This window comes from Puma concolor, chromosome E3 (assembly GCF_028749965.1).
Source record: "Puma concolor isolate L17-30 chromosome E3, mPumCon1.1.hap2, whole genome shotgun sequence".
Lineage (NCBI taxonomy): Eukaryota > Metazoa > Chordata > Mammalia > Carnivora > Felidae > Puma > Puma concolor.
This window is the reverse complement of record NC_141682.1, coordinates 38491766-38505665: the sequence shown is the minus strand read 5'-3', so window position 1 is coordinate 38505665 and position 13900 is coordinate 38491766. Positions and strand designations below refer to the sequence as shown.

Genomic DNA, 13900 nt, shown 5'->3' with positions numbered 1-13900 from the left:
GAGGTTGATTCTCCTAAAGGACCAGTTGGAACACTTTAATATATAGTCAATTCTCATTATTCATGGATTCCATATTTGTGAATTTGCCTCCTCACCACAATGTATTTGTAACCCCCAAGTCAATACTCAGGGTGCTTTTGCGGTCAATTATGAACACTTTTGGAGTGGTGAAAAGTCAGAGTCATCTGACCTGTGTGTCCCCTGCTGAGGTTGAATGAGATGTCCATCTTTTTTTCAGTTCTTACACTGTTAACAAGAGTCCTTTTTAAAGTCTACTTAGTGCTACATTTTTTTTTTTTGCATTTTGAGGGTGATTCTGGTGCTTAAAATGGCCCCCAGGCATAATGCAGGAGTGCTGGCTAGTGTTTCAAAGCACAAGAAGGCTGTGACTCATGGAGAAAATGTTAGATAAGCTTCCTTCAGGCTTAGTGTGATGCTGCTGGCATTGAGTTCAATGTTAATGAATCAACAATATATACTCAATAAGGTGTCCTTAAATAGAAACACACAGAGAACAAGGTTATGTATTGATCAGTTGACAAAAATGTTGTGTCTAGAGGCTCGCAGGGACCTTACCCCATATTTTTCCTGGAAACGATGCTTTAGTACTTCCTGATTCAGTGTTCAAGGTGACTTTGGAAAACATCACTACCATGAATAACAAGAATCCATTGTATTAGTATGTAATTCCTTATTTTTCCTATTTGCTTTGCCTGATAGAAAGCTAAGAACCAACGTCATCCACTCTCTCCATACTCCTTCATAACATGGTTCATATTTTCTTTTTTAAAAAGCTTTAGGGGTGCCTGGGTGGCTCAGTTCATCCAGTGTCTGATTCTTTTTTTTTTTTTTTTAATGTTCATTTATTTATTTTGAGAGTGAGAGAGCCTAAGTGAAGAAGGGGCAGAGAGAGAGGGAAAGAGAGAATTCCAAGCAGGCTTTGCACTGTCAGCGCAAAGCCTGATGCGGGGCTCAATCCCGTGAACTGTGAGATCATGGCCTGAGCTGAAACCAAGAGTCGGTTACTTAACCAACTGAGCCACCTAGGCACCCTAAGCATCTGACTCTTAATTTCAGCTCAGGTCATGATCTCACGGTTCATGGGATCGAGCCCAGCGTTGAGCTCTGCGCCGACAGTGTGGAGCCTGCTTGGGATTCTCTCTCACCCTGTCTGTCTCCCTGCCCCTCCCCAACTTGCACGTGAGCACGTCTCTGTCCCTCTCTCTCAAAATAAATAAATAAATAAACATTAAAAAGAATTAAAATAAAAAGCTTCAAGATAAACGTGTAATGTTAGGACAGGTTTTCAGAGATGTTGCTAAGGCCATACAGAGTTCCCACATGCCCCTCACCCAGTTTCCCCTGTGATGTCAGTCTGTGTCCTTGACTCTTGAACACATTGCTTCTATCACCATAACTGGCATTAGTCCCTCTTGGGAGTGGGTAGAGCATTCGCAAATAAACGGACAGGAGGGGCAGGCTGAGCCACAGCCTGGCGCCGCCTTCTCCGAAGAGAAGTTTGGGCCTGCCCTCTCACCCGCACTCCTGAAATAATGTCCCTTCTCTTTATGGGGCCTCCCCTGCAAAGATGGCCGCCCCCTCTATATCCTGCGCCTGGGCCACATGGACACCAAAGGCTTGATGAAGGCCGTGGGGGAGGAGGCACTGCTGAAGCATGTGAGTAGGGGTCCTCTCTCCCCGGACCCCAGGGCTGCCTGTGGGGGGAGCAGCCAAGTGAATGTTTGCCAGCACATTCTCTACTTTCCAGGTTCTTTCCGTCAACGAGGAAGGACAGAAGAGATGTGAAGGGAACACAAAGCAGTTTGGCCGTCCCATCAGGTAAGAACCCCCGCCAGGAGCAAATGCCCCTGAAAGAGTAAAAACAGCCAAGCTTCACTGGGCATGGGCTCAGCACTTTACAGGAATGTCCTCATTTAATTTGTTCAGTGATCCTGTGAGGCAGGACCTGTTATTGTCCCTGTCCTTTATGGAGGGGGAAACTGAGGCTCAGAGTGGCTGAGCTCATCCCAGGTTGTTGCTAAGTGGGTAAGTTACTGTCTGCCTCGGTCTCAAGGATGTTTCGCCTGGGGCCTTGCTTTTTCAGGCCAACTCTGCCACCCCAGGTAGCACCTTGACCCTGCCTCCCAGGCAGGCAGACTCAACAGGTGTCATGGCAATCCGGTAACCCTCGTCCGACTTCCCCAGACTCCTCAGTTTCCCACATGAGTACTTAGGGTGGCACAAACCTTTCTGAACTATAGCTTGCTCATCTGTAATGTGGGAATAACATCATGAGTCCGAAGGCGTCTTCATGGATTACCAAAAGCCGCGTCTGTTGAGAGAGAACACAAATGTGTGTGTGTAACACTTGCTGTGCAGCAAGTGCTCGTTGAAGTACCTGCCTCACATCCTCCTTATTACAGTCTGGGAGGGAGGGGCCAGTGGGACCTGCCATTTTTTATCCCCAAATGGCCTGATCTTTGTGAAAATCGAGTTCCTTTGCTGTTTGGAGCCTTTCCTAAGGGGATGTACATTGGCTGGGCTGGGAAATCGATCAATAAATCAGGATCCTGATCCAAAGTGGAATTCACCTGAGATGGCTCAGATGACAGGGTGTCAGGAGGGACTTCTTGCAGCGGTGTGGATGGAAGGATCAAAGGCAGGATGGAGGGGCTCCCAGGGATTAGCCGCTGCAGTAGAACACTCATTTTCCTAATGAATTAGTCCTGAGGAAATGGAGGCACAGAGAAGTTAAGTAACTTGGCCAAGGCCACACAGCAAGCGGCAGTGCTGAGATTTGAATCCAGGCCGTCTGGCTCTGGAGTGAGTGCTGTTGGTGCTTACACTCTATTTAGCAGTCGGAGCCTTTTCAACGATTGGTAGCAATGACTTGCTTTGAAGGAGTGCACTCTATGGCCTGTCCTTGCAGAGAGCTTCACATATACTATCTCATTTAATCCTAACAATTGCTCGAGATGTTACTGTCACTGCCACTGTCCTGATGAGGAAGCTGCCTGTGTCACACAGCTCTCGGGGGATGGAGGTGACACTTGAATTTGGGTGACTAGCCTTAGAGGCCATGCACTGAGCCTCCTCACCACATGGCCTCCCCAGCCTAGGGTTGGGGTGGGGGGTAGGATCCACGAGAGTGTCCTACGGCCTCCGCCCCTCTACTCCCAGCCCTGGCTTCCTGAGCCTCTCTGTCCTGTCTGCCAGCTCCCGAGCCCCCCCCCCCCCAACCGAGGCTGTCGGGGGCCCTGGGATGTGGCAGAGCAAGCTGCAGTGAGGGGGCCATCTCTGCTGCAGCTCCTGGACCTGCCTGGTGGACCTGGAGGGTCTCAACATGCGGCATCTGTGGCGGCCGGGGGTGAAGGCCCTGCTGCGGATGATTGAGGTGGTTGAGGACAACTACCCTGAGACCCTGGGCCGGCTGCTCATCGTGAGAGCCCCCCGCGTCTTCCCGGTGCTCTGGACGCTGGTGAGAGCAGGCGCCTGCGCCAGACCCCTCCCCCGTGCAGGCTGAGATGGGGTGGGGGAGTTCCCTCTGCCTGCTGGTTCAGTGTCTGCCTGCTGGTTCAGTGTCATTTCTTCTTCTTCCTCCCTCCTCCTCCCTCCTCCTTCCTCCCCCCTCCCTTCTACTTCCTCCTTCCTCCTCCTCCCTCCTCCCCCCTCCTTCCTCATCCCCCCTCCCCCCTTCTCCCCCTCCTCCTTTCTCCCCCATCCTTCCTCCTCCTTTCTCCTCCCCCCTCCTTCCTCATCCCCCCTCCTTCTTCTCCCACCTCCTCCTCCCTCCTCCTTCTTTCTTCTCCTTCCTCCTCCTCCTTCTTCCTTCTTCTTCCTCCTTCCTCCCCCCTCCTCCCCCCTCCTTCCTCCTTCCCCCTTCTCCTCCTCCTTTTTTCTCCCCCATCCTTCCTCCTCCTTTCTCCTCCTCTCCTCCCTCCTCCTCCTCCTTCCTCCCCCTCCTCCTTCTTCCTCCTCCTCCTCCTCCCTCCTTCCTCCCTCCTCCTTTTCTTCCTCCTCCTTCCTCCTCCTTCCTCCTCTTCCTCCCCCCTCCTCCCCCCTCTTCCCCCCTCTTCCCTCCTCCTCCTTCCTCCTCCTCCTCTCCTCCTTCCTTCTCCCTCCTTCTTCCTCCTTTTCTTCCTCCTCCTCTCATCCCTCCTCCTCTCTCCTCCTCCTCTCTCCTCCTCCCTCCTCCTCCTTCTTCTTCCTTCTTCTTCTTTTCTTCAACATTTATTTATTTCTCAGAGACAGAGAGAGACAGAGCACGAGGCAGGGAGGGGCAAAGAGAGAGGGAGACAGAATCCAAAGCAGGCTCCAGGCTCTGTGCTGTCAGCACAGAGCCCGACGCGGGGCTCGAACCCATGAACCGTGAGATCATGACCCAAGCCGAAGTCAGTCGCCCCACCGTCTGAGCCACCCAGGTCCTCCTGGTGGCATATCTTCTAAATAATAGCTTTGCTGAGATGTAAGTCATCAGGTTCACTCTTTCCAAGTGTAGAATTCACTGGTTTTTAGTATATTCCCAGAGCTGTGCAACCATCCCACCTTCTAGTTCCAGAACATTCTCAGCACCCCCAAGGGAAACCCTGTACCGTCAGCATTCCTTCCTCTCCCGGCTTCCGAGCTCCTGGCAGCCATCGGTCTGCTTCCTGTCTCTATGGATTGGCTTGTTATAAATATTTCACGGAAGCAGAATCATACGAGGCATTTTGCATCTGATTTCTGTCACTGAGCATAATGATTTCAGGTTCATCGTGGTGTAGCCTATCAGTACTTCATTCCTTTTTATGGCCGAATACTATTCCACCATATGGACAGACCATGATTTATGTATCTCTTGTCCTGCTTTGTGGACGCTGGGTCACACTCAGAATTGTATAGCATTCCTGGGGCTCCTGTGAGCTGACTCTGAGGAGTGTTGGGATCCTGTGCTGCAGGGATTTGAAACCTTTTTGCCCAAGACCCACAGTAAGAAATACATGTTATTTTACAACCCAACGCAAACACACACACACCTGAAACAGATCCGCAAGCGATGGTTACATTAACTATGTGCAATATTCTCTTTTCTCTCTCTCTCTCTTTTTTAATGTTTTATTTTTGAGAGAGAGACAGACAGAGCATGCGGCGGGGAGGGGCAGAGAGAGAGGGAGACACAGACTCTGAAGCAGGCTCCAGGCTCTGAGCTGTCAGCACAGAGCCCGACGCGGGGCTCGAACTCACGGACTGTGAGATCATGACCTGACCTGAAGTCTGATGCTTAACCCACTGAGCCACCCAGGCTCCTCTCTTTTTGCTCTTTTATTCCATTCCATTAAAAATAAGCTAATCATGGAGGTGCTTGGGTGGCTCAGTTGGTTGAGTGTCTAACTCTTGATTTTGGCTCAGGTCATGATCCCAGGGTTGTGGGATCAAGCCCTACATCAGGCTTTGCAATGAATGTTGTGCTTGCTTAAGATTCTCTCTCCCCCCCCACCCACCCCTTTCTGCTGCTTGCACGTACTCTCTATTAAATTTTTTTTTTCTCAGATTTAAAAAAATTGGCTAGCCACACGTGCTAAATTGATCTCACAACCACTATCAGGTTGTCACTGACAGTTGAAAGCCACTGCCTGGGGGCTTTGCTACTGGTCCACAGGCCAGTGCAGAGTGCCAGCCCCCCACCCCTAGTCCTGCAGACCCTGAACATACCCAGTGCCCCGAGGATTCAGTGCCCAAGAAAGCCTGGAAAGAGCTGCTATAAGTTGAGGTTCAATCAGGATAGAGATTTGAGAGTTAAGTGGATTCAGTGTTTCACTAAGCACCTACTGTGTGCCAGACACCTTTCCAGGCCCTGGGGATTTGGAGTAAACAAGCCAGCCACTGTATCTCTCCCCAACTGTGACAGGGCAGGGAGAGATAAAGCAGATAACGTCACACAAGGAAATGCTTCATGGTTCCATATGACTAGGGCGTGAGGCCTACAGGGTTCGTGGAGAGGCTGAATCAGGCAGGGGGTAACGCAGGTGGGCCATTTAGACTGGGAAACTGAGGAAGGTCCCTCTGAGGAGGTAACAAGTGGCTGAGACCGAAGGAAGGAGCAGGAGTCCTTCAGGGAAGGGTGGGGAGGACAGGTGGGTCAGGCAACCCACACAGTAAGCACAAAGGCCTGGAGGCAGGACTGTACGTGATGCTTTTGAGAAACTGAAAAACCAGTGCAGGGTGGCTGGAACAAAAAGGAGCAAAAAGGCCGGCGGCCCTGGCAGAAGCTGGGAAAGTGCTCAGGGACCAGTGCCTGCTGAATCCAGGCTGTGGCAAAGGTGGGACTTCATCCTGGGGCAGTAGGGAGCCATGGAGGGTTGTCAGCAGGAGACGATGTGAGCAGACTTCTGGGACAGAACGTTCTTTGGCCACTGTGGCCACGTCAGGGCCTTGCTGGGGCTGGGCTGGAGAGCAGGAGCTGCAGGAGGGACAGGCAGGACCTGCCACTGAAGCTTTTTATCTTGAAATATCCTGAACTTTGTGAAAATTAAATTCTTGCTGTTGGGAGACTTCTAAGAAGATGTGTATTGGGTAGGGGTGGGAGCCAGTCATTCAGGGTGCTGGCCAGAAGTGGGATTCACCCCAATGGCCTAATGGGGACATAACATAAAAGAACTCCTTGCAGAGGTATGGGCAGGATGGAGAGGCCCCAGGGACTAGACCCTGCAGTGATCCCTGACACCCGGGGGTGGGAGGGGGGGGTTGGTGGTGCCACGGGAGGGGATGGCGTTGTTACCAAGCCTCAGGAGAGCCAGAATGTGGCAGGGGGTGGGGGGGCCCAGGGGCAGTGAGGCAGCAGGGAGTGGGGGAAGAAGTACCCTGGCCTCTCTCTTTGTTCCCACCTCCTGCTGCTGTACCCCCTCCTCTGCCCAGTGGCCACACCAGATGGAAGCCAGTGGCACGGAGCCAGGTTGCCGAGGACGGCAGGTGACTGCTTCCCCGGGTGGAGGCTGAAGGAGAGTGACCACACAGGTGGGATTCCCAGTTCCTGTAGCATTCCTTGCTCAATTGGCTTGTACCTTGCCAATGCTAAGTCCTTCCTTCCTTCCCCAACTGTGTGTTGAGTCAGACACCACACCAGCATCGTGGGTGGGGGGGTAGGGGTTGCCATGAGAAAAAAAAAAGGATTGACATGCAGTTTCGAGTTCGGTGTTAAAGTATTTTCCATCTGGGGCAAACAAAATAGGATCATCCAAAGAGTAGAATATTATTCAGCCATAAAAAGGGATGGAGTAATGATCTCTGCTACAAGGTGGATGAACCTAGAAAAAACATCATGCTGAGGGAGAGAAGCCAGGCACAAAAGGCCACATATTGGAGGATTCCATTTCTATGAAATGTCTGGACAAGCAAATCCATACAGACAGAAAGCTGACTGGTGGTTCCAGGAGCTGGGGGGAGGGGACTGGGGCGTGACTGCTAATGTGTATTAATGTGTAAAAGGAATGGGGTTTCCTTTTGGGGTGAAGAAGAGTCTTGGAATTACAGGAAAGTGGTAGTTCTACAACATAGTGAGTGAAATAAAGCCACTGAATTGTTCACTTTAAAAGGGTTAATTCTTGGTTGGAAGAGCATGCGACGTTTGATCTTGGGGTTGTGAGTTCGAGCCCCATCCACGCTGGGTGTAGGGATTAGTTAAATAAAACTTGAAAAGAAAAGAAAAAAGAAAAGAAAAGAAAAGAAAGGAAAAGAAAATGGTTAGTTCCTTGCCACGTGAATTACATCTCAATAACAAACAAAAAAACAAAAATACCTTTCCATCTTGTCTCATCTCCCCCACTTCAGATCAGCCCCTTCATCAATGAAAACACCAGGCAGAAGTTCCTCATCTACAGTGGCAGCAATTACCAGGGCCCCGGAGGCCTCGTGGACTACCTAGATAAAGAAGTGATCCCCGACTTCCTTGGGGGAGAGTGTGTGGTGAGTATGTGGCTGCAGGCCCTGGGCTGTGGCCTGGGGGTGGGGGTGGGGGAGCCAGGGATTGCTGGGGCAGGGCTGCAGAGGGCCACGAAGGCTGGAGTGGGGCACTCTGTCATGTGTGTGGGTGCTGGTACCTGGAGAAGCCATGCTTTCTCTTTTGGGGGGCAAGGCTTGTTTTAGACGCTTCCCCAAAGAGAAGTGAGTCCTGTCCAAAGGAGGGGCCTTAGCTTGGTTTTTCAAACATAGTGATCCAGATGGAAGTTTATAGAAGACCAGAGACCAGGCCAGTCAAAAGTTTACCCCGGTATTCCCTATGCACTTCGTCGCTAGGCAGCAGTCAGAGTTTACCTGCTGACTTTGCGCCCTCTGCTGCTGAGAGAGGTGACTCAAACATCCCAGTGGCCTGAACCCCGGAGCCTGTGTATCCAAAGGGATTTATTCCCAACCCACATCCTCACGGAATGGTTAGATGGGCCAACTACTTCAAGGAGAGGCAGCCACAGACCCCTTTTACTGCCTCCCCTTGGGGCTGAGATGACACAGGCAGGGGTGACCCTGGGTCACAACTGTCTTATCTCCTCTGGCCATGGGATGAGGGCAGGCCCCTCTTCCTTGTCTAATAGAATACTAAACTCCAAGCATACATGATTTCTGAGTAAAAAAAGGCATTTCCTAGGAATTCTGCCAATTTGAATCTCTCCACTTGTTGAGGTACATACATGTGATTTATGTTTAACAAATGGGCCTGTAAGAACCTGCATGGTAATAAGAGACTTGAGCCTGGGGGCCCTGATAAACATGGGTTTGTGCCCAGGCTCAGACACTTTCTGCTGTGTGATCTCAGGCAAGTGGCTTGACCTCTCTGGGCTTCCATTTTCCTCCTCTGTGAAATGGAAATAGTAAGAGTTCCTACTGCATTGTGGTTTTGGAGATGAGGTCATGGGAGAGCCCCTGTACCGTTCTCACTTTGGGGTTGCTGTTGTCAGTGCAGTTTCAGGGGTCACAAAGTACCCTTCTGTGGGTCAGCCAGGCCGGCTGGGTCCTGACCTGCTACTTTTGTCTTTATCCCCCAGTGTAATGTCCCCGAAGGAGGGCTGGTCCCCAAGTCCCTCTATCTGACAGAAGAGGAGCAAGAGCACACAGACCAGCTGCGGCAGTGGAGAGAGACTTACCAGTCGGCCAGCGTTCTCCGAGGGGCCCCCCATGAGGTGCTGGGACCTGGCCCGGGAGGGCCCACCGGGTTGGGGTGGGGTCTTAGGTCAGGGTCCCCCGAAGCAGACCCTGAGACAAGAGTTCTTGTGCTAGCGATTTGTTGAGGGTGAGCTCTGAGGAGAAACCTGTAAGGAGAGGTGGGACAGGGTGGCTACGGGGAAGGATACAAGCAAAGGGGCGGTGCAGCCAAGTCCCCTGACCCCAGGGGAGCACTGGGCTGTGCAGAGCATGGCAGATGGGCAGATGAAGACCCAGGTGGGCACCCACAGCACCTACTGCAGCTGACCTCCCCATCCCGGCTCCCCACTCCTGGTGGGATCCCAGGTCGGACCCTCAGACCGTGCCCTCCCCATGCAGGTTGCCGTGGAGATTCTGGAGGGCGAGTCAGTCATCACCTGGGACTTTGACATCCTGAGGGGGGACGTGGTGTTCAGCCTGTACCACAGCAAGCAGGTGCCCAAGCCTGGACCCCAGGAGCCTGGGGCCAGGGCCGGCGGGCAGCTGACGGACAAGGGCTGGGTCCTAGGTGTGGATTACAGCCGTGTGGAAGCCCCCCTTGTCTGCCGGGAAGGGGAGAGCATCCAGGTTCGAATTCCTTTGTTCATTCATTCTTCACTCAGGATTGAGTGTCCACTGTGTGCCAGGGTTCTGGGAGCACCCAAGTAGATGAACTGCATATGGACTTTGGCCTTGGAGCCCCTGTGGGATGGGTGGGGAGAAAGACAGAATCAGACAGATCCAGGACTCTGGGGACCTCCCAGGACCCCAGCCTCAGAATCCCTGGGACTCTTGTCAGAGATGCAGATTTCCAGGGCCCATGCCAGGGAGGGGTAACTCAGACCCTCTGGGTGTGAGGCCTGGACCCTGCATCCCTCACCCTCTCCCAGTGATTTCTGACGTGTGAGCTTCAGAAGCTATGCAGCAGAGACATACTAAGTCTGGGAACGGAACTCAGATGCGTTGTGGAACATGAACACGAGGCCCCCTCCATTCTCCACTCTCCAGTGCTTGTAAGTCTCACATCGCTGGCCTCGCTCGCTCTCTCACCCGTACCGCACACACAAGCTCTGATGAGCACTGCAGATCTCTCTGAAGGTTCCCTGAGCAGCACACTGTCTTGCACCTCACACACCAACACCCCTAGCCCTCATTCTCAGCGTCCAGGCCCTCAACTAGCTCTAACCAACCTGCCAGCTCCCTGCCTGAATCCCTGCCTGGACCTCATCTGCAAATCACGCTCAGCAGAACAAAAGCCCAACAAAGTCCAGGCATTTAATTAAACCGCACCTGTTGCCCTGCAACTACAGCCCTCCTCTCCAGGCCTCCACTCCCACCAGATTTAGAGGGAGGCTCTCAGCCCCCAGGGATATGGGGGTAACAGCAGAGGGGCCAAGGATGACTTCGGGAGGCTCTGAGAGGAAGACTGGCTGGTGGATCCATTTAGTAAGGGGCTCCTGTCCCCAGGAGGACCAGAGCCTCAGGCCCGGCTGCTGTGTTTCAGGGCTCCCATGTGACCCGGTGGCCTGGCACCTACTTGCTCCAGTGGCAAATGCACAGCCCCCCTGGCAATGTGGCCTGCAGCATCCCGGGTGTGGAGGATGTCCTGACGGCCCTGCACAGCCCTGGCCCCAAGTGCAAACTCCTCTACTACTACGAGGTGCTGGCGTCTGAGGACTTCAGGTAGGAGGGGCTGGGGAGGGAGAGCCTGGGCAGGAAGGGTCCTGACTCCCCTCTAGGCGAGGCCCACAGCACTCCTGAGGCCCCTTCCTTCTGGGCTGGGGGCACTAGATTCACCTCCCTCACTTGTCTTTGAGCTTATCCAGGGGCAGGTCCCCAGCATTGGTATTGTTAAAATTCTCCAGTGGTTCAGCACGTGTGTGAGCAACCAGATTGAACACTGTGTCCAAACTCTGCCTCAGCTGCAGGATCTCCCTTTAAAAAAAATTTTTTTAATGTTTTTATTTATTTTTGAGACAGAAAGAGACCGAGCACGAGCAGGGGAGGGGCAGAGAAAGGGAGACACAGAATCCGAAGCAGGCTCCAGGCTCTGAGCTGTCAGCACAGAGCCCGACGTGGGGCTCGAACTCATGGACTATGAGATCATGACCTGAGCCAAAGTCGGATGCTCAACCGACTGAGCCACCCAGGCGCCCCATGGATCTCCCTTTTAAATGAAATCCTGGACAGAAGCCAAACATACCAGATTGATTGGTGGGGGAAGGGGAGCCCAAGGCCCTCCTATTTGGACCTCCCTGTATTCCTAGAAACCCATAAAAAAAGGATTTGGAATGTTCTAGAACATTCTAGAATAGTGTCGCACAGACACCTCTCTCCAAGTGGTGCTTTCAGAGAGGCAGGAAGTGTAGTGGTTAAGGCCTCCAACACTTCCTGATTGCTCTGTGACCTCAGGCAACTCACTTAAGCTGTCTGAGCCTCAGGCTTCCCATCTGTTACATGGGGACTACTGAAATCCTAGGTCATGGGGTTGTCATGAAGATGAAATAGCTGGGGGAAGCCTGCCCTTCACCGAGGCATACAGTAAGCCCTTGATAGCAAAAATGAAACAGGGTGAGGACATGGAGAGTTTCTTCAAGGCCTTACATTTTATCTTTTAAAAACGAATGTGATTTTGCATCCTGCTTCATGACCTATCTATGCTTGTGTCCTTCTAAAAATAATGCTTTATATTCTTTACCATGGAGTCAAATTGAGGCTCCGGGAGGGTGTCACATCTGTATCCATATCCTGGGTGGAGCTCCAAGTATTGTAGGGGTACATACAGCCCCCTGTGAGAAATACTGGGCCTCTGTCTTTACTTCAAGAGAGCCCCACAGCCTGGGAGGGCTGGTGGTTTCCTCTTTGGGAAGTGGCCTGCTTTGGCTGCTGGGCACCAGTGCAGGGGAGAGACATGCAGACACAAGCATTGGAGGCTGCTGGCCTCCAGGAGGGCAGGTAGAGGCCTAGAGGGGGGCAGAGCAGATGCTGCTTGCCAGCCTGTCTGGTCAGCATGGGGTAGCCTTGCTGCCCTGCCCTTCAACAGCCTCGCAAGAAAACCAGTTCAAGGGCTATTTCCTGGGTGTCCTCAGTAGGCAGGCATTGGGCTGGGCCCCAAGGGACCAGACAGATAGGGCCTGCCATTGTGGAGCAGGAGACCACATGATCACACCTGTGCATAACAGGAGCAGCAGTGGATGCCATGAAGGCATTCCAGCCTGGGGTCCTTGCCCAAGGTCAGATAGCTAGGAGGTGTCAGAAGCCTCAACACAGGGTGTTGTCAGAGCCTGGCACAGGCCTGGCACAGAGCCTGGACAAGGGGCCTGGCACAGGGTGGGCATGGGATGTGGGGGAGGTACCTGGGAAAAGACACTGGAGTTGAGACCTAGGTGGCATGCACATACATCTTCTGGGGGGGGGGGGGTTGTCACAATGCAGATTCTGCAGCTCTCGGGCGCAGAGAGTCTGCAGCTCTAACAGGCTCCAGGAGGGGCTGGTGGTGCTGGTCCCCACACCACACTTGGAATAGCCAGATCCTAAGGCTTCACTGGCCAACCAGGTAACTACCAGCCACAGGTAGCAATTTAAACGTAGCTATTACAGTTCAACAAAAATAAAAAAATCAGTTCCTCAGCTGCACGAGCCACATTCTGAGTGCCCAGTAGCCCCATGAGGCTGATGGCTGCTGCAGTGGACAGCACAGCTGTAGGACACAACTGTCATCGCACAAGGTTCTCCTGGAGAGCGCTGCTCTGAAGTCTGGAGTAGAAGTTAACTAGAGGAAGCAGGGGGCAGAGAAAGTGCTTCTGGCAGCAGGTGGAGACCTTCACAGGTTCCCAGACAGGGGAGGCAAGTGTCAGAGATGCTGAAAGGAGGCTGCAGGGGTGGGGCGGGGTGAGGTGAGGCTAGAGATAGGGTCAGAAACTGCCCAGGCCATGCTAGATCCCCAGGTCAGGGAAGCCCCTGAATGGTGTGTAGCAGGCTGGGCTCTGTGCGTGGGGGTTGGTTGGGGGTGGGGCTGGAAAACGGGTGGAGCCTCGTTTCTCACCATAACTCCACTTGGTTTTGCTCTACACTTGCCCTGTGCGCCTGGGGTGGTTACCAGCCTGGTAGAAAGAACCCTGGGGCCTCATTTGCAGCATCACCAGCTTTTCCACTGCTGTGCGTGGGCCCCAGGGCCGTGTCACCCCCGAAGGTAATGTGCACACAATGCCCTTCCTCCCCAGGGGCTCCATGTCCAGCCTGGAATCCTGCACCAGCGGCTTCTCCCAGCTCAGTGCCACCACTTCCTCCTCTTCTGGCCAATCCCACAGCAGCCCCTTGGTCTCCAGATAGCTGGGACTGAGCCCTGTGGGGCAGCCTGCTCGCCTCCCACGTTTCAAGTGTCTGTGAGGTCTGGGACCACGTGGGCTTCAGCCCTGGGTCTGGACACTAAGTGGGGGCATCTGGAGCCGATGGCAATGATCCAGCTCACGCACTCTTCAGGATGCAAGACAGAACCATCTCCTTTGGGCTTCATGTGAGGAAAAGCCAAGGAATGGTTGGGCCACCTTTGGGCCTGCCTGGTCTGGGAGCTCAGGGATGTCATCAGGCTCAGCACCCCCTCTCCACCTCTGGCTCTTTCCCTGGGGCAGCCTCCTTCTCAGGTGCCTTCCCCACGCAGAGGGCCCCATCACCATTAGGCTCCCTGTCTCCTCCCAGCTCAGCTGTGGAAGAGAACCTCTCTCCCCCAAAGTTCGATCCAACCTCCCAG

At 53.2% G+C, this 13900-nt stretch overlaps 1 protein-coding gene across 3 annotated transcripts in view; it reads left to right on the top strand.

Annotated features, from left to right (window-relative positions):
- SEC14L5 (SEC14 like lipid binding 5) overlaps nt 1–13611 on the top strand; it is a 42608-nt gene extending 28997 nt beyond the window's left edge. For 2 of the 3 annotated variants that reach the window (XM_086691408.1, XM_086691409.1), the window contains 8 exons: nt 1589–1677; nt 1769–1839; nt 3307–3478; nt 7807–7941; nt 9015–9149; nt 9511–9738; nt 10655–10833; nt 13374–13611. In XM_086691408.1, the coding sequence (XP_086547534.1) occupies nt 1589–1677; nt 1769–1839; nt 3307–3478; nt 7807–7941; nt 9015–9149; nt 9511–9738; nt 10655–10833; nt 13374–13482 (1118 nt within the window). In that variant the 3' untranslated portion in view covers nt 13483–13611. The remainder of the gene's footprint in view (nt 1–1588; nt 1678–1768; nt 1840–3306; nt 3479–7806; nt 7942–9014; nt 9150–9510; nt 9739–10654; nt 10834–13373) is intronic. The other variant, XM_086691410.1, reaches the window with a different exon arrangement.
- The last annotated feature ends 289 nt before the right edge of the window (nt 13612–13900 follow it).